This window comes from Labrus mixtus, chromosome 11 (assembly GCF_963584025.1).
Source record: "Labrus mixtus chromosome 11, fLabMix1.1, whole genome shotgun sequence".
In the NCBI taxonomy this organism is placed as follows: Eukaryota; Metazoa; Chordata; class Actinopteri; order Labriformes; family Labridae; genus Labrus; species Labrus mixtus.
The window spans coordinates 17,661,928-17,687,307 of record NC_083622.1 but is presented as its reverse complement, the minus strand read 5'-3'; the positions used below and the strand labels follow the sequence as shown (position 1 = coordinate 17,687,307).

The window sequence follows — 25,380 nt, the reverse complement described above, 5'->3', positions numbered from 1 at the left end:
TATGTTGATGAGCTGAGATCGGATCTCACAGAGGATCATAGTAAACAAAGTCCTAAGTTTCACATTAGTATAACGGCCCCTCCTTCCCCCTATCATATATTTAAAAATCATCTTTTTTTTTTAATTGTATTCTGCTCATGTCTTCACAAATCATCCCCTCTCAATGAAGATGATGTTTTTTATTAGTTGTCATGCACACAACTGTGCCCAAGCCTCCCGGGTTCAAAGACACCACTGCTTAACACAAACCAGATCCAGAATTTAGAACATACATTTGAAGCAACACAACAAAGAGTCGAAAACCAAAAAGTCGAATGTTTATTCTACTCAAAATATTCAGAGCTTGAAATTTACGATTTCTTTATTACAATTCTAACTGAGTTGAGGAATCAGCACTGCAAAACAATCAATCAATCATTCAATCAGACAAGTTGTTGAACTTTAACACATCAATACACAACATTTCTGACAAATAGTCAGAGAACGATTCCTTGTTTGCCTATATTGCATTTAAAATTAAAAAAAACTCTGATTACAGAAGAAAACGTAACAGATTTAGGACGGTTTGTAAATGCTTAGTTTACATTCCACCATGAGTCTTCCCACTAAACCACAACACATCTGCCTCTACAAAGCTCTTTATCCTGGAAGAAAACACTTTTCTGTTTTCCTTCTCCACCTCTGTGTCACTTTTTACCCCCACCTGTCCCCTGTGGGCCGTGTTTGGTCTGACTAAAACTGCACTGAATGACTGGGACTATATGGTGGATAAAAACCAACTACACCCGACAGTTTTCACATCTGCTTTAAACCACAAAGAAGAAGATGCCACAAACACATTAACACACATATATAGTACACACATAGACTCCTAATTCCTGCTCAGAAGTGTCATTTCTCTTGGGTGTAGTTATCTGAGCTCTTTTAAAGTGGTTAACTGTTGAGAAAACAGACCTATCCCTATAACATTCAAATGTAACTTTTGCAACACAACATGCTGCCACTAAGACCACAGCCATATTTCGCGGGGTACAGATTTAAAAATAACTCTTTTCCACTTTGCTGCAGAACAATTACAGTTTGTATTGGCACAATGGTGAGCCCATAAAGCCGTGCACTTCCCCAACAAAGTGTCCCTGCTGCAGATGCTGCCAGCTCAGGACTGTTTCCGACAATGAGCAGATCATTACTACTGATCAGTGTGACCCAGTACAATGGAGCATTCTTATGTTGGATTGTGCAACTAAGGAAAGCGGCTCTGAGAGTTATTATAGCTTAGTCAGGGCCCATAGTGTTGCATGTGTGTGTGTGAGTGTGTGTGTGTGTGTGAGTGAGAGAGAGAGAGAGCTGCAGTGGGAGTGAATGCATGTGAAAAAGAGAGAGTTGTGTAATCTGTCCATTTTGTGTCTCCTGTCTCCCCCCTTTCGCTCTCTCTCCCCTTGGCCCCCTGGCTGCCAGGCGTCACACCAGTTTATAATAAGGATCCAACAAAAAAAAAGTTGTCGAGTGAACGGACTGAAAGAAGGAGAGAAAAAAAAAAAGGAACCCTTCCCACTCTCCAAAAATCACGGGGAGTGACTGTGACAGGAGGAAGGGGACAGAGAGAGAGAAAGAGAGAGAGAGAGAGAGAGAGTAAGGCTGAAGAATCCTTCAGCAAGACTTCATCACGTTTCTTTCAGGACTGCGCAGACCGGAACGGACCACAAACCAAACACTACACTGGACTGATAATCAATCGCGGTGAATAGCAGCTGAGTTGGAGACTTGTTGTTGGAGACTTTTCTTGGAGGAGCATGCGGCTCAGTTTACTATTCAGGTAAAATCTGACTTCTACAGCTGCAACCTGCTGCTTCTCTCAGCCTAGGTTGATCACAACACACACACACACACACACACACACACACACACACACACACACACACATGTGGATGTTCGCATCCTTATTTCATTTCAGCTGGTATGGTTGCTGAAGTTTCCAAAAAGTTTTTTTTTCCCCCGAACTTTTTGGCTTTTACGCACGACGCTTTCTCCTTGCGCAAAAGCGCCATGCGAGATATATGATCGGAATTTAACCGACGGCATCTGGGTTTGAAGTGTTCCTTCTCTCTCTCTCCCAGGGCAGTTTTTGTGAGTTTTCTCTTAGCTCTCTCTATCCTCTCCTCTCTCTGTCCTCGCAGCTCTGAGTTTATTCTACAATGTGCCACTGTAGCGGCCAGGGGAAACGTGGACCCGGGTAGGGGGTCGTTACTTCGGCCTGAGCGGCTCTGTTGTGTCGGACTGTGCGGGACCTTTGTCTGTGTTTTTCGGGCTAGTTATTTAGACTGGTGTGGTGAAGCTTCCAGAGACCACGGCGGTGCACCACAGTGGGAAGAAGGCAGCAATTATTCTGACTACATGTGGGCTGCGGACTGATGGTTGTGGTGATGGTTTGGTTCTCGTGGTGGGCGCTGAAATGTCCATCTTAGCGGAGTGTTTAGAGTCCTGTTGATGCTATTTTTCTTGGCAGATGAAGAGATGATATTCCACTTGTTTCCTATATGCACTTGTCTTGGTGGTTTTATAGAGATTTCCGAGATTAACAAGTAAAGACTGCACAAGAAAATTAAAATTTCCTTCAATACAAGTTCTTTTATCTGAAATCTTTCACCTTGGAAAGGAAAAACAACACTTTTAAGCACTGAGTTAGGATGATAACACTTTTTTTCCCACATGGACAGCGTTTGCACTGCACACTCCGTGGTTGTGTTTTATGTTTTCTAAAGTGGTTTCATGTTAAATTTAAGGAGTCAATCCCAAAATGAAAGGCAACACTCAACACCATCCCACGCCGTAAACCACATCAGAGATGAAATAAAAAAAAAAGTCCCTAACTATACGAGATGACTTTGTATTTGAATGTGCCTGTGAATGCGGTTTTTGTGTGAGTGTTAAAACCACATCCTCAGGGTGTGTTTGGTCCCAGAGAGAGGCATGCGGAGGGAAAACGTACTTGCTGTTAAAATCCATTAGTTTGTTAAGGCCTCCCAGGCATTCTCAGATTGATTGAGATGCTTGCCTGTGAACCCTGAAGGGAAAAAAAGAAACTTTTGTTCGTCCTCCCCAGAGCCCACACACCACCTGTAATGGGAAAGCAAGTGGGATAAGTGGTCGCTCATGTACAGTTAGGTCACTGGAACATTTGGGTGTTCACTCAACACTTTTGACTCTGCTTTTAAACAATTTAGGGAGAAAGGGTTGAAGAAAGCTGATGCACACAAGACAGGGCATAATGAAAGACTGTGTGAGTCCGCACAGCATATAGAAACTAAAGGTTTAGGTCATGGAACTACTATGTCATCTATGAAATGCCTCTTTTAACCTGCTGATGTTTCAAATCCTGTATATCTGCCACTTCTTTCAGCCTCTGTCCCTCTCTCCTCAGACTCTATGTGCTGTGGGGCGTTGTGGTGGTCACGACCTCCGTGACCAAGGCTGCCAAGAAGAAGGTGAGTCATCTGCTCATTAAAACCCAGATTCACAGACAACAGAGGGCTGAAAGGTGGGGAAATTCATGTTTTTAAGTCTGACAATCTTTAAAGGCTCATATTAAGATTGAAAGAGTTATTGGACACATTAAATGTTCCTGCTGTTCATGATGTCTCAGAAATCACGGGGTTTGGCTAAAAAAAACACCTCAAAATTGTAAAACAGCCTCTTGAATTTACCAACCCAGTCTGCCAAATCCTCCTATCAGTTTCTGCTGAACTTAAGAAAGAATTTTTAATCATAGATTTCCACATCCTTTTGTGAGGGGCTTTTAATGAAAACAGCTCTCTTTTCATGATTGTGTCCTTGTATTTTTCTAATAATCTAATACAATCTAAAAGATGTATTTGGCTTTAATTGGGTGTAACAGATGTTTTTTAAAGCAACACATGTGACATAGACATGTTTCAAATGGCATTGTCAAAGGGGGTTGCTGATAGAGATGTATCCACAGAGAATTATCGCCTGAGCGTGCAGCTCCCCTTGCTTTTAAAGTTTGTTTCGGCACATTGTTTAGCTGTCAGACCCTCAGGTGTTTTTGTTCCCTTTCAGGCCTCTCACCCCCTATTTGTCAAACGTCACATCAGCTGTTCTTCAGTGATACAGCTCTATAATGACACTCTACATTACCTGATAGCGACCAAATCGCAGAAAGACAGAAATAGCGAAAAAACCATACCTACCATTTCTTTGTAGTGGTACAGACCAAAATCAGAGCTAAAAGGAGGGGCACATTTTGGATTCAAGTTTGTCAGGTGACCAGAAACATGACTCCAATTGACTGATAATGTCTCCCTAACTGTAGGATTTGTGTTCAATGAAAAACGTTAAAGTGAATGATATGTCAAATTTGCCTTCTAGACTTTCTTCCACTGCATCCAAGATGGCAAAATACCAGTTATTTCTGCTTCCTGTGTAGTCAATGGTTGTCAATGAAAGACGTACAGCCAAGACGTCCTTTTCTTTCTGTGGTCTTTGTTAACAGTTTGAATAGCAAGTTGAGAAGCAAGAATAGAGCTGTAACCAACATCTAAGAGTTGATCATTAACTGCACTTACATGAAGATAAATCTGTATATAATCATGAAATAAATTATTGTAAGATGTTTGTTGGGGGGGGGGGGGGGGATTGCAATAGAGCCAAGGCATTTCAGCTCTTTTCTTGGTTGTAATCCAGTGTAATAGAAGTAAACACCTCTTCACATCTAGTAGAACAACCTTTCTCTTACTGTAACTTAAATACTTATTTCCAAAGGAATTTTAGGTTCTAAAATGTGTTTCTCACAATAAACTTGTTCTCAAGACAAAATCTCAGGTAGAATCAGTTTCCATATTCAAGAACTCCCAGCACAAAGAAAAACAATGAAAGTATAAAACTCTGGAAAAAGTTCAATGTCCGTAACTATGTGTTGGAATTGTTTTAAATCAGAGTGTAACAACATGGGAACCTAACCTTCAAAGGGACATCACACCAGTATGATCATTTGTTTAAATGGATGAAATAACAGCAGAGGCAGAATTCACAGCTTCAGTCCGAGGCGGGAACAGGTCTGCTGGGACAGTGTGGCAGAGTTTAAACCAGTAGCTCTAGAGGTCACTGCACCCAGCTCATTAATGGTCCCAGTTATTATGAGGCAGCTGTGGGTTTGATATCCCCCATTATGACAGACCACACCTCACACACACACACACACACACACACACACACACACACACACACACACACACACACACACACACACACACACACACACACACACACACAGTACACACATTGCACACACACACACACACACACACTCAGAGTCATTAAGGCCTGCCTGACTCAACACCTCCCTCCCTCCCTCCCTCATTTCACCCCTTTCTGTTTCTTTGTCTCCCCATAAAATCTGGTCAGCTTAGCAAGAGAAAGGAACTTTTTTTAATCAGGCACACACACGTTTGCCGTTTACACCTGTCCCAAACAGTTTGTACAGTATGTTTGCGTGCATATTTCTTCCCATGTACAAACACATTTACACACTCAGAGCGAGAGAGGGAGTGAAGTGGAGCTCAGAATTATGTTTTGCTTCTTTCTGAATGGAAACTTTTGTTCAGCTCTAATGTCCTCTGCTGTGCCAACCAGGCCAACGCTTCACTTATGACATGAGAAGAGAAACATTTATCTTCAGCCGCAGAGGAACACATCAAAGCCCAGCCTGGCACTAGCATACAAGCTCTCCCAACATACAAACACACAAGCACGGCCAGATTAGCCACAATCTCGTCCTCTCTGCTGCGCTTTCACACTAACTACACTCCGCTGATTTTATCCATCTGCTCATGAGCTGCTGGCAGGTGACTGGGTCTCTTCTAAACCCCCGTGAACTACAAGGAGTTCAGGTTTTTTATGTTGGACTCAAAAGGAAGGAAACTCACAAGACGGCAGCTCATCAGTGGACTGTGAAGAAATAAGTTGGCACAGAGATTTCTGATTTTGCAATGGCAAAGTTAAGTAGTTCTTTAAAATATTGCCAAGGCTGGCAGTTTTCACCTCTTTTACAGCAGAGTTTCTGTCAGCCGTAGAGCACTGGGGCATGAAATTCAGAAGCACTTTTTAAGAAGCTTAACTTGATTTAACCCACTTTTATTCACCCTGAGTTTTAGACTGGTATAAAATAAACAGAGGATGATGGTTTGAATCAAAGTTCATCAAAGTGAAACTCTTTGTCATACTTTTCTGGCTCCAACTGCTGGATTAAATTAAAGACTCTAAACAGTTTAGTAGAGAAAAACCCTTTTTTAGATATTTCATTTGATTTAATCAGTACTTTACTGTGGTTCTAGGTTAACAAAAAAAAGTAAGACAAAGTTGAATAGGTACAAGTTGTGGCTTCACACAGATTTCTTGTACCGCTAAGCGCTGAAAGGTGGTGATGATGGAGCGCTTACCTAATGAACAGATGACCTTTTGTTAAAAATCTCTCTTTAGTTGTCAGGGGGTCTGACAGGTAGTGATGGGGAAAATGTAGCACATCGGATTCTTGGTAATTACTACAAAAATAGCCTTTAATAGGGAGCAAGATAAGCAGAGCTGAAATGTTGATAAGTTGATTGATTGATTGAATTCTTAAGCCAAAATCCAGAGGTTCATAGTCTCTCTGATGTTAACATGTTCTTACCTTCTTCATTAAACATGTTAAGTGAATGACAAATGTTGGGTTTTGAACTGTTGAATTGACCTAGAAATAATAAAAAAAAAGATTTCACTGAAGCCTCTGGGAACTTATTTTGAGTTTCTTCTTGGCCAACAGTTAATTAAAAAAAATCTGGTCAGATTGTATTGATGTGTCACAATTAGTATTTTTGCAGGTTATTTGGTTGTTGATGTATGTTTTTTTATTTAAAAAAATAATGCAAAACACAATTTGGTCATACAAAACACAAAATTGTTGGTTTATTATTGCCTCTGTTCCAACAACAACAATGTTTCACACAAGTATTGGGTTATACATGTGTGTCAATTCTTCTTATTTTCCTTAAGACCAATCACAATCAAAGTTCTGAACTCCTCTGAATAAATGTTTTAACTACATATTTCATTGAATTGTAAAGGTGAAATGGTGAAACTATTGATTTATCCCAAACTAATTGATAGCAGGATTTCCTTCAAAGTTTTCTCTACATGTTTTATATGAGACTGTGCTGAACAGATGTGGGTGTAAACCACAACTTGATAGCATTGCCTGATTATACTCTAATTCTCATGTGTCTGTGTCTATGTATTTGTGTTTATGTGTGCGGTTGACAGGTGACGGGCAGACGGTCCAGACAGGTGTTTGAGGCGGAGCCTATAGAGGGGGTGTGGTCTATCTGGGGAGAGTGGTCTGAATGCTCTCAGACCTGCGGTGTGGGCGTGTCACAGAGGATCAGGAAGTGTTTACCTCCTCCCCCTCCCCAAGCTCCTCCCCTCTCTCGCTCTACACCTAATTGGGCGGGCTACGTGCCTGGGGGCATTGGAGGCCCAGTCATCTCACCTGTGCGGCCCTACTACCCTCCTCGTTACCCTGGGCAACGCCCATCTTATCACTCCCAACCGAACCCCACCAATCTCAACCCAGGCTTGTCGCTGTTCCGCGATTCCAACGATGGAGGAGGAGGAGGAGGAGTAGGAGGAGGAGGAGGAGGAGCTCCTGTGCTGGGACAGGACAATCCATCACCTCCTTTTTACCAGTCAGAGTTCTCCCCAACCAATCAAGACCACATGTCAGTTTACCGATCGCCGTATCAGCCTCCGTCACACGGCTACAACCAGCCGGCACGGATCATCAGGAGACCGACCAATCCAGGAGCAGGCAGGAACGGAGGGGGCGGGAGCAGGAGGTCGATCTCCCCCAATCGGGAGGGTTTACCAGCCAGGAGGTGAGCGTGACAAAGCAAATGAAGCATTTATAGCTCACACATAATATATATATATATAACTGTATATGCAGAGAGTGTCTGTGCAGATGTGACAGCACAGATGTCATTCATTTGTGGCAGATGAGCTATGAATCGATCCCAGAATCATCCTAAGCAGAGCGAGTCAAACAAATGTCATGAAAAAATGTGGATGTCCAAAATTCCAATATATTTTAAGCCAACTGGGATGAATAATGTTCTTGAAAAGTGGAAATTTCCAGACCTTTGGACAGCTGCACTGGCAAAGAAAGATGACGTCCCGATTAAAAGCGGTATAGAGTTTTGTGTCAATTTCTATCTCAAACTTTTTCTCCCTTACTCTATAGGTTGCCCAAAATTTTACCAGTATAATAATTTCCCAATCAGTCATTATTTGTGCGTAATACCAATAGAATCAGTCAATATTACATTATCAATGTGATGACTGGCCTCATAAAATATGAATTACTAAAGATGTTATTTTAATTCTGAGACATTGATTTAAGCAACTCAAAGTCAACGGGGACTTCCACATGTGCTTTGCTTAGCACTCAGATTTGATGTTTCCCTGGAAAATGACCCCATCTAACAGGAAGTGTCTTACCTCACTGTCAGTAGCAACAGCAGCTTGTTTAGAATAAACAGAAGAACAAAAGAGTCAGCATGAACTGCGAAAAGTCACCACATCTGAACAGAGAAACCTCAGTGCAGAATAGAAGCTAAAATGTACCAGAGACAGCCCAGACTTAGCAACGAAGAGATCACACAACAAAAAGGCCTGTTGAGAAAGCATTCGGTTGATGTTATTTACAGTAAAGTGCTGACTTTGCTGAGACCTTAGAGAGGGTTAATTATGATGTTTCAGTATCTTGAGTTATGCCCTTGTGGGCCTCTGGTATCTGCTGCGTCATTACATCATTACTCCTGGTTTTTGTCACACAAACAGACACTGCATTACTCTCACCACAGAGTGCTGGTTTCATATCGGTTATAATCGTGTTCAACAGCCAACATAAGCTGTTTTTTCCCCCATGGTTTCTCTCCTTATCCATGTCTCTGCCTGTGTTTCTTTTGTCGCCCATCTGTAAATATTTCTGTCTCAATGTTTCTTCACACAGATCTTCCAACATCCGTCCGGGTCAGTTTGGGTACGGCAGAGTCCCGTTCTCTCTGCCTCTTCATCGTACAAACCGGCAGGCTCGCCACACTGCTAATGGAACTGAAGGTGCAACATCAGGACCTGAACTGGCCACACGTGAAGACACCACAGAGAACAGGAGAGAGGAGGAGGAGAAGAATAAGAGAAGTAGAGAGGACAGGGAGGCCAGGAGGAGTGAGGAGGAGGAGGAGATCACTGAGGGACCTGCTGCTGAGGAACCCCCCACAATGACCACGACCACAGCCAGCATCCCCCATCGCCACTTTGTTAGACCCGCACAGGCTCACACAGAGCACAGCAGGGCAAGGGAGCGAACCCCGCACTTTCACTCCATCTCCCGCTCCTCGTCCCCATCGCTGTCTCTCCCATCCAGCCGTCACCGCTTCGACTGGCACTCAGTCACCGCCCCGCCTCCTCCCATCTCTCCCCTCTCGCGCCCTAACTCTCCCGCCGCCTCGCCTTTTTCCACGCCACTCCATCGCTCTGCTGCCGCGCACAGAGACAGGGAGCTCCACCCAGGCTTCAACCACCAGGTACCAGCCGCAGGGAACATCTACCCGCTGCAGCACCAGCACACCCCGCACCTGGGGGACGAATCAGGCAGGGATGGAGGAAGAGGAACTCCACAGGTTTACAGATGCTCTGGTCCAGAGAAGGAATACCGCAGGTGCTTCTCGCAGGTAAGAAAACCCCAGAAGCAAGAGAAATATTAAACTCTTTTTTTCTGATCAAACACCCTTTTAATAAGCAGCGTCTCAGTGTGTTTATCCCCTTGATCGTCTTTGCTTTATTCAGCCCGCAGTCAAGCTTGATTTAGACGCACAGCATGTGTTGAAGGGAGCAGTTAAGCGGCCATAAACGGAAGAGTTGAAGGTCAGCAGAGTGTATTTGATAGGTAGATCATTCCCCTGCCCTGACACTGGCTGCTTGTCTACGAGCACTCGGATGGAAACTGACTGCAAGTGTCTCCAAGGCGATTGTGTTTCCTCGTACACAACCAAAATGCACACCTATAGCTTGTGAAGCCATACACCTGCCCTTTTTCACGTGTTTGTTCAGAACCTTTTGCTTCTGTTTGCACATATGCATGGGTGTGAATATGTCTGCGTACCTGTGTGTGTTTGTGTGTGCACTGATGTAACGTCTGGCTCGGGGGCTTTGCAGAGATGATTGGGGTCGCAACCTGCTTCATACCTCTTACTGCCTCTCAGTGCGAGCGCGATCCGTAGTAAAGTTTTCGTACGTGCTGCCAAGGAGAGCAACCAGAGACCCAAACAGGCCTGTGATTGGCGAACTCGCCCACAAACACACAAGTGAGAAAGTAAGGTCACCCTCACTCAGACAGGAATGTTTCGCTTGATTTCACTGAATTTAATGTGAAATTGAGAGGGAATGTTGTGGAAAAAGAGTTTAGACACATCAGGTTACATCCTTATCTTTTAAGTAATTTATTGTTTATATTCTGTCTTTTTTTTTAAATCTAGGATAATAACTTTTTATATATCAGATGCACAAACCATTCAGTGCCATCTTTAATATTTTCCAACATCAATGAATTTTCTCTTTCAACCACAAGCTCAAAAAATAGATACTTCCATAGAGTCTTAATAAAACAGCAGTGCTGAGAAAGTATCATTTATGTTCAGGGATTCTTGGTGTGGGATTCAAATGCATCAACCATTTCTGAGATATCACACGTGAGGCATGGGGCGACAGGCAGGAGATATAAATAACATAACCCAAACTTATAAAGGGACACCAGTGTCCCTTTTTTAAGATGTGATCATGGGGACAAAAATACCCAGAGTGACATTTGGGAGGGTTATTAATGCCAGCAGACCCCTTCAAGCTGTTTCAAGTGAGAGTGGAGGAGGAGATGATAAGATTGAAGTAACACACATCCACACACATTTTCCCTCTCCAAAGTTATTTCCACAACTAGCTCTTCCGTCGAGTGGAAGTAGACTCTTAAAGCCAGGTCCAGGTTGGCACTCTTGGGCTCTTGACTTCCCTCTGTTAAGATAATTTGGCCGCCGGCCTCGTCCTCTTTCATCCCTCTCTCTCTCTATGTCTGTCTGTCTCTCCTTCTTTCTGTGCCTGTGTGTGTGATAATACCCATGTTAAAACAGATTCAGTAGCTGGAAGAATACTTGCTGTGTGTGTGTGTATGTGTGTGTGTGTGTGTGTGTGTGTGTGCCAGAAGCTAATAGTGGTCCTGTGATGGCTGAGCCTGACTCATAAGGTTACATATTTACCCGACATTAGCCTCCCTTGCAGCCTTGTTTGCTCCTGCAGAAGATTGTCGGCCCACATTTGCTTAAAAATATAGGTTTATGTTCTGATGAATGCAGGACTTTGCCCATACATGTCTGTGTGTGTGTGTGTGTGTGTGTGTGTGTGTGTGTGTGTGTGTGTGTGTGTGTGTGTGTGTGTGTGTGTGTGCGATTGAGGGAGTGAGCCAGACTGAGTGTGACACATCCTATTATCTGTTAGGTGTGTTTGTCATAACAAACTGCGCCTGAGGCCCACCACAAGTATGATTGGCTGTGTGTACATATTTTTTTTACTGTTTCACAGAAGCAAGAGGGGAACCAGGAGAGGGACAGAGGAAATGAGGAGGGCGAAAAGGGGAAGCATGTGTGTGTGTGTGTGTGTGTGTGTGTGTGTGTGTAATGTGTGTATGTGTAGGGGGTAAAGGAAGTGACGCAGCTAAGTAGTAGTGAAAGAGGGTTCTGTTTTTAGAAAAATCTGCTAGTGGGAGGGTGAGCTAAAGGGTGAGGGGAGGGAAAGTATGGGGAGGTAGAGAAGAAGTGGAGATGAAAGCGGGTGAGGGTTTGGGTGAGTAAGGAGGGAGGGAGACAGAGTAGGGAAGAGTAGAGTGAAAGAGTGAGCAGCAACAACAGATGGCTTGTGATGGAGAGAAAAAGATTCTGCAGGAAGTTTTTGTCAGAGGAAGAGAAAGATTGATGGAAAAGCCTGCGTGTGTGTGTCTGTGTGTGTGTCTCTTTGTGCAGAGTGTGACAAGAGCAGACATTATTCAGTCAGAGAGAGAGAGAGAGAGGGGAGGAGAAGGTGAAAATGGAAAAGAAGCTGCCTCAAAAACAAAAACATCAGAGGCTCAGAACGACACACTTCTTTTCCTGCGGTTTTCTTAAAAGTCTCGATAACCCTTTGAGTATTCTCTCTCACTCAATCTCTTCCCAATCCTTATTTTGAAGAAAAAACCTTAGTTTGAAGAAATCAGTTAAATCTCTCTGAATATTGTCCTTTCTCTTTCTGTGACTGTCCTCCACCACAGGCTGTCGCTATCCAGCCGCATTGAGCTTGTGACAAAGAACACGATTTGTTGCAAAAACTGTCTGAGAAATCAGGAGAAAGCTTTTTGGATGCCGTTCTTGTCACCTCACTGTCATGTTAGAGTCTAACATGGGGGTGGGCAAACTTTTTGACTCGCGGGCCACAATGGGTTCTAAAATTTGACAGAGGGGCCGGGCCAGGATTTCCAAATGCATTCATTTAATTAATTTAAATTTTAATAAACACAGTAGAGAAACTCACGTTCAGTTTCAGTGGGAACAGTGTTGTTGATCCCCCTTTTTTGCCAGTGCATTAAAGTCTGGAGTTAGTTTTGTAGTGGTAATTGTCAGGATAGATCCGAGTTGTTGGTCAGTTAACTTGGATCTGTGAGGGGCTTTGTTGATGTTCATGACGCTGAATGCCTGCTCACATACGTAGGTCGAGCCAAACAAAGTCAGCATCTTCTGTGCCGTCCTCCGGAGGCTTGGAAACGTGGCTTCGTTAAGTGAAGCATAAAAGTCATTCAGTTTAAGAGAGCTGAACTTCTCCTTTAAGACGGAGTCAGACTGAAGATCGATCAGTTCCAATTGCAGCTCCTGTGGTGCTGTTTCAGGGTCTTCTGACAGGGGGACAGGACACCAGCTGAAGTGACTTTTCAATGTTTTCAAAATCAGAAAACCGACGCCAGAATTCTCCGTGCAGGTCGTCAAGGGATTTGCTGTATTTCTTTGCGTTTCGCGTCGCCTCTTTCTGCAGAGTGAAAGAGTTCTGCGTATTCACGAGGACAGCAGCAACTTCACTTACTACAGCGAGAGATAAGCTGTGCTTGGAGGTCTGAAAAAAAGTACCTCCACATCCTCTGCAATAAAGATGACAGCAAAGATATAACACAACCTATAACACAGAGAAACATACACTCCAGAGAATAGAAAATACCAAACAACGTGTACTACTTGTGTTCAAATACACACAGACAAGTCATTGACCTTGCAGTTGTAGCTGACGCCTGAGGAGTTGTTGTATACCGTGCATGCTAACATGCTGCAGGCTGCTGCAATGAGAGTCATATGCTCTAATCACAGTGTGTCATTCCTCAGGCATTATAATGCAGGAAATATATTATTCCAACTATCATCACTAAGCCACACTCCTCAGCTTTAATGAGTGTTTGCAGGCCGGCTCTCTGTTGTTCTCATGAAGTGACAAACAGGCCCAGATGTGTAGGTTTATTAAGTCATGCACACAATAAACCACACTGACTCATTCAGGCTGATCTGTTCTATGTTTGCTTTTGGTGTTTTTAACAAGCAACAGTACCTGTTTCTCTACAAAAAGCAGGCATCTGTGCTTGTTAAAGTCTGTTTATATCAGCTCCTGTGCACTCTGAGTTCCCCTCAAATCCTGCTTTCATGTTCTTTTTATTTCCAGCGTCTTTCTGCACCTTTCCCCACTCACTTTCCATCCCCTCGCTCATTTCTCACTCTGTGTTCTTTCAATTTGAATTTTGAAAAATTCAATCTTTGTTATTCCGGTGACACGCTTATGTGCTTTCTTGAGTTAGATTTCATGTTTGCTAGCACTCTCAAGTTTGTAAATATTAAGCTGTACAGTCAACACATGAAGCTAAATAGCAGCTTAGCTTCTGAAACAGGGAGGAAACAGTCAATTTCTGACTAGTTTGACATCTAGGTGTTAAAAAAACTATGACAAGACTAGGAAAAAGTTTGACACATGAGGATCTGTAAAACTACAAGAGCATGTGTATACACTTCAATTAACTGATTAAATGCAAAGCTAAGCTAACTAGTATTATACATAATGGACAGATGTCAGGGTGATAACCTGCTGCTGATCTCTGACTCTCAGTAAGAAAGTGAAAAAGTGTTTTATACCAAAATGTCAAACTACTCTTTGAACCAGGAAAGTCTTCATTTGATTAAAAAAATATCTTAATTAGTGTGACTGCCAAGAGAGACAGATTCCAGGACACTGAGAACTAACACTGAGAAACAGTAATTATGACACAAGAGGACACAAGACATGGCTAAAAAAACCAAAAAAAAACTGAAATGTGATATGACATCATGAATGAAATTTCCAATACGAGTACGATTTTGACCTAGAAAACAACATAACTGACCCCTTACAAAAACGAAAAGAGCTTTGGGAATCCATAAAGGTAAATAAGACTGAGCTGAAGTACTCAAAAACATCTGCAGTCAGAGCTCGGAGCACACAGTTTCCAATTATTAGAAATTCTAGATCCACTTGCAGAAGATTTCCGGGCAGAGGAACTAGCATTACTGTAAACAGCAAAAAGAGAAAAAAAAATCCTCCACATAGTTCAGTGCAGACGTTTGGAGCTGTTTTGAAAAAACAAGTCCTTGGGAAATGGAGCATTTCTGTTCACACCCCCACCTTTCCCCTTTCTTTCTGTCACAGCCATATGTATTATTGTGAAAATATGTGGTTAAATCAAGATTAACAGGGCATATGAAGAACCTGTGTGTAAAATGATGTTGTGAGTTTGGAGAGCTGCTACACGGAAAGTGGAGCATGAAAAGAATGTCACGTTGAGTGGCTTTGAGAAAAGTTATGGTTTCATTTATTGACCCTGAGGTTACTGTGCTTATCTGGTGTTTTCTGTCTTTCTATCTCACTGTTTTCAGGCTCAACTGAAAACGTTTCCTTGCATTTTGTTTCGCACAACACGGGGCCTTCCTCTTTTTGACGTTCCCCTGCTGTTGATAGATGAGCTGTGTTTCCTCTGGGGGACTCCTGACTCCCCCCCCCCCCCCCCCCCCCGGGGTCAAGGCCGGGACCTGGGTGTTGCTCTGCGAAGCACTTACACACAGCATAGGTCACAAGATTAAGCAGAGAATGTTAATCGCTGAGGACAAACACATACGTGAGCGTAGACACACGTTTTATCATATGTTACGGATTTGTGTGTGCGTTGCATGTGATTAGTGTCGGCGTGTGGAGTGTGTTGATTTATGGCCACAGGGGCCGGCGGTCACTTGCTTTGTCTGTGCAGTGTTGCAGTAATGCCTGAGGAATGACCGGCGAGCCTTAACCTGTATGTGCGACTGAGACGATGTGGCCAGCTGTGGAGGCACGGACCTGCACAGGGAAAAGAAATTCTGATAGGATGACGACGACGACGTGTCACCTGGGCTTTCCCTGCGGAAACACATGTGGTGAAAGGTTCCCGCTTAACTCGTAATCTGTCCCTCCTCGAAACTCATTAGTCTTGTCTGGGCCACTCTGGGTGTTTGTGTTTCACGTCACAGTGTTATGTGTGATCTGGACCTTGGCTTGTGTGTGAGTGTGTGTGTATGTGTGTGTGTGTGTGTGTGTGTGTGTGTGTAGAACAAATCTTTAAGCCTTCAGGCTGTAACCTCCCCCAGTCATCCTCTTATATAGTGCACAGAAACCATTTCTCTCCGGCCCCCCTCCCTGCTAGTAAAACATCGAAAAATGTTCTCTGCTCCCGTATAAAAACACCGACTGTCTCTCTTTCAGCAGCTGGATTCACTTTTCTTTCACCTGCTCTCCGCTGAAATCACTCTTTCACCCCGTCAGTCAGTCAGCCGCTCCAAAGCTGCCAGTTTTGATATCTTTCACGTCAGGCCTCGTTTTTTGTGTTTGCTTATGCATCAGGGCACCTTTAAGCGGATTAAAGTTACTTTTCTTTGATTGTATTTGAGAAAAGAAGATGTGAATGCAGTTAAATCTTGGTTTAATACAAGTTGGGGAGGTGAACAAGTTTGGGTCATCTCTGTTATTGACAATAATATCCCCAGATTAATCCCATTCATTGTTGCAGCCTGACAAGCTTCTGAGACATCACTCAAAAAATTCAAATGGAGAAACAAACACACATTTAGAGAGTTCATAAAACCCAGTGTAGCCTATCTTTGAAAGACAAAACAGGCCATAGTGATAAATAATTTCCCCAACTGCTTATTGTAATAAATCATCAAAGTTTGCATATAGTCTTCTTGTTTTTAATCTTTCTTTTCTCCTGTGCAGTGCATTTTGTTTAGGCTCACTTTGGTCAGGTAATCTGCTGACTTGTTTACATCTGTTCTGACCACACATGTTTCTTGTGACTCATGTTGTTGTAATCATAATGAAGATAACCAGATATCAGTCATGACTTCGTTGAGCTGTATGTTACAGTATCTGATTTATTGTTAAGGGAGTGTAAATGATAAACAACACTTAAAAAACATGACACAGGAAGAGAAAGTCTTTTTCATTTAATCTTGAGCAACAAACTTTCTAATAAATATTTAGTTTGTTACTTTATTTTAAGGGGTTGGTATTGTTTCACATGCTTCAATACAAGTGCCAATCAATTACAAGAACCCAGATTCAAAAGTACTTGTTTCCATCCCTCACCTTGATCAGTGTTTTCTGCTAAGAAGAAGTATTTAGAGTTAAAATATGGTTGAAACTGAAACAGCTGTCCTGGTTATTTTAAATACATTGGATTTAACAGTAGGTCCTGGTTTGATTCCAGTCAGCAAACCCCTCTCCTCTCTCATTTCCTGTTTCTAGTAGCAAGAAAAAAGAAAAGGCCAAAACAAAATGTAAAAAACTTCTTATACAACAGTAAGTTTTGACCTTGTTTTCTTCTTCTTACATGAGGGATTTCATGATATAAAGTACAAAACATCACTCATACTATCGCTACTTGTAACACTATTAACATGACAAATGTATGTGACTTTCGGTGTTCCTAGAGCCAGCCTCAAGCGAGCACTTCCGCATCGGCTTCGTTTTTCAAGACTGGAGGTTGCCACTTAGTCATAGTACTGTTGTACAATGTAAATCCTGAACTGTTTTGGAGCTCTGATGACGACAGGATGGAAGCGTTGTTTATAGTTTCATTGTTTATAAGATGGCCATGTTGGTCTCTAAAGCCTGGAAGAAACATCAGGATTGTTTTGTTTTGTTTGTATTATTATTGTTCAGTGCCTACTTTTGGTTTCCAGTCTCTTGGTATTAATAATGGTGTCCTGTTTTGGTCTGGGCACATTGTTTATGCATGACACATTATTACAATAAAATCAATCAATCAATCATGTATAATGGTAATATCACACTCCAGGTCTAGATGTTGTTCAAAATATCGGCACTTCTGTGATTCAGTTGTCGGAGCGATGATGAGAGCTGATATTCAGTTTAATAAATTAAACTGGCAAATTAACTACCTTTTTTAAAGTTCTTACAAATTCTTGCAATGCTTCGAAAGATGTGAATGATTTCCTCTCTGTTTGGAGTGTACTGTATTTTTGGTGTTGTGATTTATCCTCAGGTCCAGGCCCATCCTTTGTGCCCTCACCTCTCCTCTCCACACACACTACAGTAACTCCCTCTCCCTCCTTCACCCTGAACCTTCTTTAAGTACTTTGCTCCTGTAAAAGCAATCTGTCGTTCTTCTCTCCCCTCCTTGGCCCATTCAGTAACTGTCACTCTCCCTTTCTCCCCTCCCCTCTGTCACCACCTCTCCCTCTGTTCCCGCTCCCCTCTGCCTGTTATTAGGAGACCCCTTTACCATCTACTCACAGTTAATGAGGGAAAGAGAAGTATACCAGCCTTACAAAAATAACACACAGTTCCCTTCCAGAACCATGAAACATAGAGACCCCCCCGTCCCCGCCCTCCCTCCTTCATTCAGTCCATTAGCCTCCCTCTGTTTTTACACACCCCAAACACTTTTTAGGAGGAGAATCCCCTCGCTCTTTAGTGCTTGTACAATCACCAACACATGAATGCACACTTGACTTTTTCTGCATTCTTTCTTTTCAATTCACATTCCCTTTTTTTTTTTTACTTTTATGGTGGCTCTTTCCTCTTTCTTTTCTTCTTGTTACTGTACTAAAACGTCCCATAGCTGCACACACAATGTTTATGTGTGTGTTTGGGGTTGTTGTAAACCTCATGTTTACGGTCCCACAGGCACACACACATATACAGATACACAGAAACCATCCAGATTAAACCGGGGCTCAACATATTTATGTCCAGCAGAAATATTTACAACCATTAACAACCACATTTCAGACACACATCCGGGGCAGATTTACTGTGTTTCTTAAAACCATCAGGTCACATACAGGCCGCATGCTCACGTATTCAGTGGATAGAGTCCAAACACACTCGCGTATAAGAGGCTTTAGTCAGATTATAACATATACGCTCATAAATATGACAAAATAAGCCTGTTCAAGCAGCGTGAAACTGTGGAGGAGTGCACACATAAAGTTTCATATGCTGGTTTCACACTTCTACAGAACAGAATGGTCCTTATGACAGCCTTGTGACAAGACAGCCACACATGCATTCCTTTACTCACAGACAGAAACAAAATGCAGGGAAAGTCTTTAGTTCCACTTTGTGGCAGATACTGGTTCACATGGGAAATAAGGATGTCTGTGTGCTTGAGTGTGTGTCTGTGTGTGGCTAAAACGGACTATACTCCAGTACTTTGGTCTCTGCAAACAAGTGTGGAGGAACTTTCCAGCTGTTTGTGGCAGCTGCGAGAGATGTTCAGAAAGAAAAGAAAAAAAGAGGAAAGAATCAAAGAAAGAGAGGAGTGAAAGACAAGAAGATTACTGAGCTGACAGGGATCAGAGTGACGAGGAAACCTGAGAGCTCTGTCAGTGTGTGTGTGTGTGTGTGTGTGTGTGTGTGTGTGTGTGTGTGTGTGTGTGTGTGTGTGTGTGTGTGTGTGTGTGTGTGTGTGTGTGTGTGTGTGTGTGTGTGTGTGTGTGTGTGTGTGTGTGTGTGTGTGTGTGTGTGTGTGTGTGTGTGTATGTGTGTACCAGATATATATCAAAGGGCGGTATACTTGGTTGGTTTCTAACCAGAGAGAGTCCTTGTGGTGTGATACCTAATGAAGCTCATTGTGTTTTGGAAAAGAAATGTGAAATTACTTTACAAGTAATGATGTATAAATACTCCCACTATATGGTACAGCAAATATATTTCATTTAATAAGATACTTAAGCAAAAAATAAAGATGTCTGAAATAAATATTTTCACATGAGAGTTGGGAAATATTCGTTTTCCCAACTCTCATATCTGTCCATTGAATATAAATAGACAGATACGCTAATGATACGCTAGCAGAATCGTTTGCTTGGCATAGCACCTTTGGCTCGGTCCAAAGGTTGGGAAATCTGCCTACTGAAATCTCAAAGCAGTTGATTAGGGAGCTTTAAAGGCTTGGAATGTGGATTTTGTGACTTTTGGACACGGCCAAGCTTGCCTACTTCCAGTCTTTGTGATTAGCGAAGCTGACTGGCTTCTAGCTATAGCTTTATATTTTAATAGCTTTATAGCTGGATGAGGAAAACAGTAAACTAAAACTATTTACATATATTTGCTATATAGCAACAAGTCTACGCTTGCAAGCAATAGAAGAAAATACAACAAAATAGAAGTGCAAAAATATCTGGTGTTTAGCAGGTATATTGTTTACCATTTTTACTATCTAAGCTAGCTATGGTAGTGGCTAGCATGTGCTGATTAACACAAAAACAAAGAGTAGCTGAGGATAATTGTTTAGACAGTATTTGGAGATTTGAGGTCAAATATTTTACAACCAAAGTTGTGGACTAACCAATTCAACAAAAGAGTTTTAACATCCATTGAACCACATTGTTCACATGGCTTATGAGAGCAATGAAAATGTTACTTTCCAACAATGTGTGTGCTTGTTTGCATGCGCTTGTGTGTGTGTGCGTCCTATAGGGCTCAGTGAGTTATAGTCAGTACAGTAGTATTAAGTGTCTGCCTGATGTTTCAGCTGTTGTTTAAGTGCAGGTATGTTAAAACTCTTTCCACTGTAGCCTACGGCTCCGTAAGGACTCCGCTTGACGAAGCACAAGCTGGACATGTGCTCATACACACATGCACGTGCACACACAGTCGCAAACATTTGTGGTCATGCACTGAGAGCAACGGGGGGATTTATGAGAGCAGCCGCTTCCAAAAAATCTATTATTTCCATATGGTTCTAATACACTCTCGGACTGCCAAGAGCAGCATGGAGACTAAATGAATATGTGTGTGTTTGTGTGTGTGTATCAGGGTATAATTGCGTGTTTGCGCTTACTTCGGCATCTCAAGTTAATTTCCCCCTTCTTTATAAGCTGTTTTTTTCTCATTTTTTCCTTCTGCTCCACCCTTATTTCTCCAGGGACTTAGAGAGAAACTACCATCACGGTTTCAGAGCTGCATGATTTTATATTAGATCAATATGTTGCACTGTATTTTGCACATTTCTAACTGTAATTTTCTGTGTTTCTGTCCTCCAGGTGTGTGGAGGAGGCACCTTGGACTCCAGAGCAGAGCAGTGTGCAGCATTTAACACCCAGGAGTTCATGGGTCGCCTCTACAATTGGGAAGCTTTTACTGAGGGTGAGGACGTAAAGTAAACACACATATTATGCTGCACAGACCTTTAACGTGATAATAGGCTTATTGTGTAAATGAAATGCTGGAATAAGGAGGGAGTCAGGGGAAAGCATCAGTAATATGTGTGTTTAAGTGAGTCAAATGTTGCTCTGGCTTTAGTGCATTGGCAGATCTCCACAGCATGCCCAGCCCTCCTCTTATTGAAGCAGTCATGTAGCGTTTAGGGTGTTGAGAGTCAAGGGGAAAAGACTGGAATGACTGGAACTCGATCTGCTTTTATTCATTGTTCTAAATCCTCTCCCTCCTCTCTTTTTTCCTCTCATTTGTCCAACATCTCCTGGCCTCTTCTGCTTAGCTTTCTCCTCCCCGTTCTGACTAAGCACACAGATTCCAACTGAGTGAGATAGAGAGAGAGAAATTCAGAGAATCGGGAGGTGATAGGTGATGAGATGCAAGTGTTTTTGTCACATGACGGCTGGGAGTGAAGGGAGAAAACGTGATGTGTGTGTGTGTGTGTGTGTGTGTATTTCTGAGTGCGTCCTTGTGTGGTTGAGTGTGTTTATTTACTTTCTTGTTAAGAGTACAATAGTTCAGCAGCGCGGTGGAGATTGTGTCTATTTATCTTTGTTTTCCGATGCTGGAGGGAGAGAGAGAGAACGAGAGACAACTGTAAACAGATATTTGAGGAATTCAGGAGAAAAGGGAAAGCAGATAAAGAAAATATTGGAAACATAGGGGCTTTGGGAGGGAAAGAGAAAGAAACACAGCTGTGAGATGATATCGACAGTGTTTGTCATTACAGTAAGACATACAATGAAGAAGTCTCTGTGTATTAACAGTGTGGGCTTCTTGGCATGTGTGCTTCTGCGGTAGATGAACTGCTTAGTGGATCTGAGATAACATGTGGAAAAATGTTTGTGCATGTAGGCTTGTGTATGTGTCTGCCTGTGCACTTGTGATTACTGTATCAGCTGGCTGATGTTCCTTAGCGTAGAGCCAGAATCACTAGATCATCAACACAAACCACATGTATTCATTTAGTTTTACTCCATACACAACAGTACAATAGGATTTGTGAAAATGGAATTAAGATAAACATTTTCAGAGGTAGAGATATCATTTCCCACATTTCTGCAGTGAAATCATACATAACTAGATCTCTGTTATGTGCTGTGTTGGGTATTGTATTAACACTTTCTCAAATACTTCCAATTACTTTTCAACCCAGAGAAAAACTTAATTACATTAAGGATAACATTGCTTCACCTGTCTTCAGGGAAACACTAGATTTTAAGTCTTCGTGTTTGTTGCAGCTAATTCTTCTTGAACTTAAACATGTGAATAAATCAAGCATCATTAGTTTAAAAGACGTGCATACACTACCTTGTCTATGACCATCATTTCTTCTTAGTCAAGTCAGGTAGTATAGGTTTTCTTCGCAAAATTGTCTATGATTCAAAATAAAAGCCCAAAACTCCCATGATGCCATGCTACTTTGTCAGGCCAGAAAACTATGCCATCAAATGTTTTACATTATCGATGAAAGAATAAGCAGTATTGTGAAAAATCTTGACAAACCCACTGACCTCACCTTTAAGCTAAATGTTTTGGTTGTTCTGTCACTGATATCATCAGCCGTGTTTCCAGATGCAAATCAGATACAGATGCATTTGTTCACAATTTTAAAAAGGAAGCTTTGATCAACCCACTGTGCATAACCTGCTCAGCACCAAACAGCAGAAGGAGTCATTTAGTAGCTGGTGAGAAAAAGCAGAACATGAGCTAATGCCCCCAAATCACCTAAATTAAACAGTTAATGCTGGTTTAAAGTATCATATTTCCATAGTTCAATGGCATCACATAACACAGCTTTGTACTCTGGGATAAGTGATAGTAACCCTTAGATTTTTTTATTCTGTGTCATGCCTCAGTATGTAATTACCATAAAGTGCTCCAGGACAGTACGTTGGTGCTGCAGTCCTAGATTCGATTTATCTGACTTGAAAGTCTTGCATGTTTTCACAATTCCTGGGTGGATTTCCTTCTGCAAATCCAGACACATGCAGGTAGGAGTAGACCATATGGACAACATTATTTTGCCATTTTGTTTTATAACCAAATATTTTGTGATATTATATATTCTTCTGCACAGCCAATCAAGAATGTTTTTTTCAGGTTTTAAGAAAACTGATTAGGAAATAAACCAAAAGCAAACATGAACCTACAATGTCTCACATAATTGTTATGCACTATCTCCCAAAATGACATAATGCGCCGCTCTATTAAAAAAGAAAAATCCTTGACCCTAGGCTGTTTTCACAAACAGCACATTTTGCCATACGTTTGAAAAACCTTATTGCATGTGTATTTGGATATGAATGATAATGGTTGCAGGCCTATAACGTATATTTTGTCACCCAGTCCGAGCTCATCATCCCCAGTGACTCTGCAAAAGGATTAGCACTTAAACACATTGGGTCTGATTGCCAAACTTATTTCCATGTCTGATATAAAAGTTCAAAGGTCAATGCTCTGCTGGTAGAACACCTTAAATATTTGACTGATGTTTTTCAGTCTTGTCAGAGCAGCAGAGTAGACGTGGATGCATGCAGATCTAGACAACACATGCCGTACATCTGTACCAGGAGTCATCGCCCGGTTATCAGCTGGAGTCCAACTGTCTGCGCAAACACTCAGAGGGCTTTCCTTTCACTGACCACCCCCTGTTTCTGTGTTTGTGAGGGGAAAGAGGGAGATTACTGTATTTATCCTGAATTTATTCGCCCTTACATTTTCTGTTACATCTGCTGTGTCTTCTTGCCCTTTGCTCTAATCTGGCTTATTTCAGACCACCGTGTCTAATATCTGCTGAGAAGAGGAGAGGACAGAGAGTCAAAAGGGGGGAAAAAAACATATTTAATAGCAGACGATCTCTGATATGGGGGTCACATTCTAGTCACGTTATTGTGAGACTATCTTGGAGAAAAGAAGCCACCAAATGGCCGATGTCAGATTTATTGGTTGACATTAATGGGGGTGGATATAAAACTGTATTTGTCTGAAGTCTTTTCAGATGACGTCAGCTGGGTCGCACACACACTCGATCAGCACTGGAGATGATCCTTTCCACTCTGCTAAGTAAACTGTATCGCAGTGTTTACTCCAGCCCGCTCCCATTGGCTGCAGCCCAATCCTCCATATCTAGTTTCCCATCAACACACTGCAGGCTGCAAGGAGTATGTGTGTGTACTTAAACATCCAATGGTGTATTAGTCATTTATCTCCAGCTGCACTCATCTGTTAAGGACTTTTTATGGCACTGCATGCATTTCCAGTTTGTATTTATGTTTGACCCTGTAGTCAGCTTTTGCTACTTAGCTTGGGTTTTTGTGTCTAAGGTGACGGCCCTGTTATGTATGTACTGCAAAGTGTTATGGCCTATGGTTTGAAATTGGAAGCTTAAACTGTAAAGCTGCCATTACAGCTGTAAACTACAAAAAGTTATAATCCCGATTCATTTCAGTGGTAACGTTTCCTCCCACAAGCAGCCCCTTTTAGATTTGTAAGCGCTGCACGTGCAGGTGTTGTTTTACTTCAATATTCGCTTATTTCAGGCCTCATCCCCTCTCAGCGCACCCATCCTCCCCTCTTCCTGTCCCACTGCCTCTCTCTTTCTCTCTCCCTGTTGGAGTTTGTTTAGACGGAGAGATAGTGGGGAAGTATATTTAGACGACATATATTCCACTGTCTGAACACTAAGCTCAGAGAGAGAGATAAAGAGAGGGAGACAGTGGAAGAGATGGAGGCAAACAGAGGGAAACAGAGAAGCAGGGAAGTAGGTAGAGACAAATGAGAGATAAAGCCAAAAATAAGGGGGGAAATTTCAAGGTGATTAGGAGTTGGAGAGTGCTCAAGCATGACTTCATTGCATGAAAAAGCAGAGGCAGAGAGCAAAGGAGATGAGGAGGTGAATAAAGAGACAGAGAGAGAGAGAGAGGCAGGGAGTACATTACACATCTCCCACTTTTAGCTCCCCCTCGCTTTTCTGTCACTGTCTCCGGTCTAATCTCCAAAAGATAACTATGATGGACGGAAAGAGAGAACAAGAGTGGAGAGGGAGCGGATGGGAACTCTGCCTCCCTTGCTGTTACTTTCTAAATATGTATTGTACATCTGCTTCCATGCAATTATCAGACAGTAACAAAAGAATGATGAAAAATAAGCGTTGATAGATGTCTGGCATGTTTGGATGGTCTTAAAGGATAGTAGATTTGTACATAGTAGTTATGTAGAACTAAAAGATAAAGTTCAAGGGAATGTGTGGATTTTTTTATGGTTATTTTGGGGCCGTTTTTGCCTTTATCGGAAAGGCCAGCTGAAGAGAGACAGGACATGTTGGGAGGAAAGAGTACAGGATGACATGCAGCAAAGGGCTGAGGTCGAATTTTTGCCTTTTCTGTTGTTCCTTTAAGGTCAAACCAAGAATCCTGTGACCTTCAGTTTACGTTCTGTTTTATGTCCTGTGCACCTCTTGACCTCTTGAAATCT

The 25,380-nt window shown here is 42.2% G+C and overlaps 1 protein-coding gene across 2 annotated transcripts in view; it reads left to right on the top strand.

Annotated features, from left to right (window-relative positions):
• Positions 1-1,449: 1,449 nt before the first annotated feature.
• adamtsl4 (ADAMTS-like 4) overlaps positions 1,450-25,380 on the top strand; it is a 36,191-nt gene continuing 12,260 nt past the window's right edge. Inside the window, exons 1-5 of one of the 2 annotated variants that reach the window (XM_061050414.1) lie at positions 1,450-1,816; positions 3,422-3,485; positions 7,315-7,925; positions 9,062-9,782; positions 20,733-20,835. In XM_061050414.1, coding sequence (XP_060906397.1) covers positions 1,794-1,816; positions 3,422-3,485; positions 7,315-7,925; positions 9,062-9,782; positions 20,733-20,835 — 1,522 coding nt within the window. In that variant the 5' untranslated portion in view covers positions 1,450-1,793. The remainder of the gene's footprint in view (positions 1,817-3,421; positions 3,486-7,314; positions 7,926-9,061; positions 9,783-20,732; positions 20,836-25,380) is intronic. The other variant, XM_061050412.1, reaches the window with a different exon arrangement.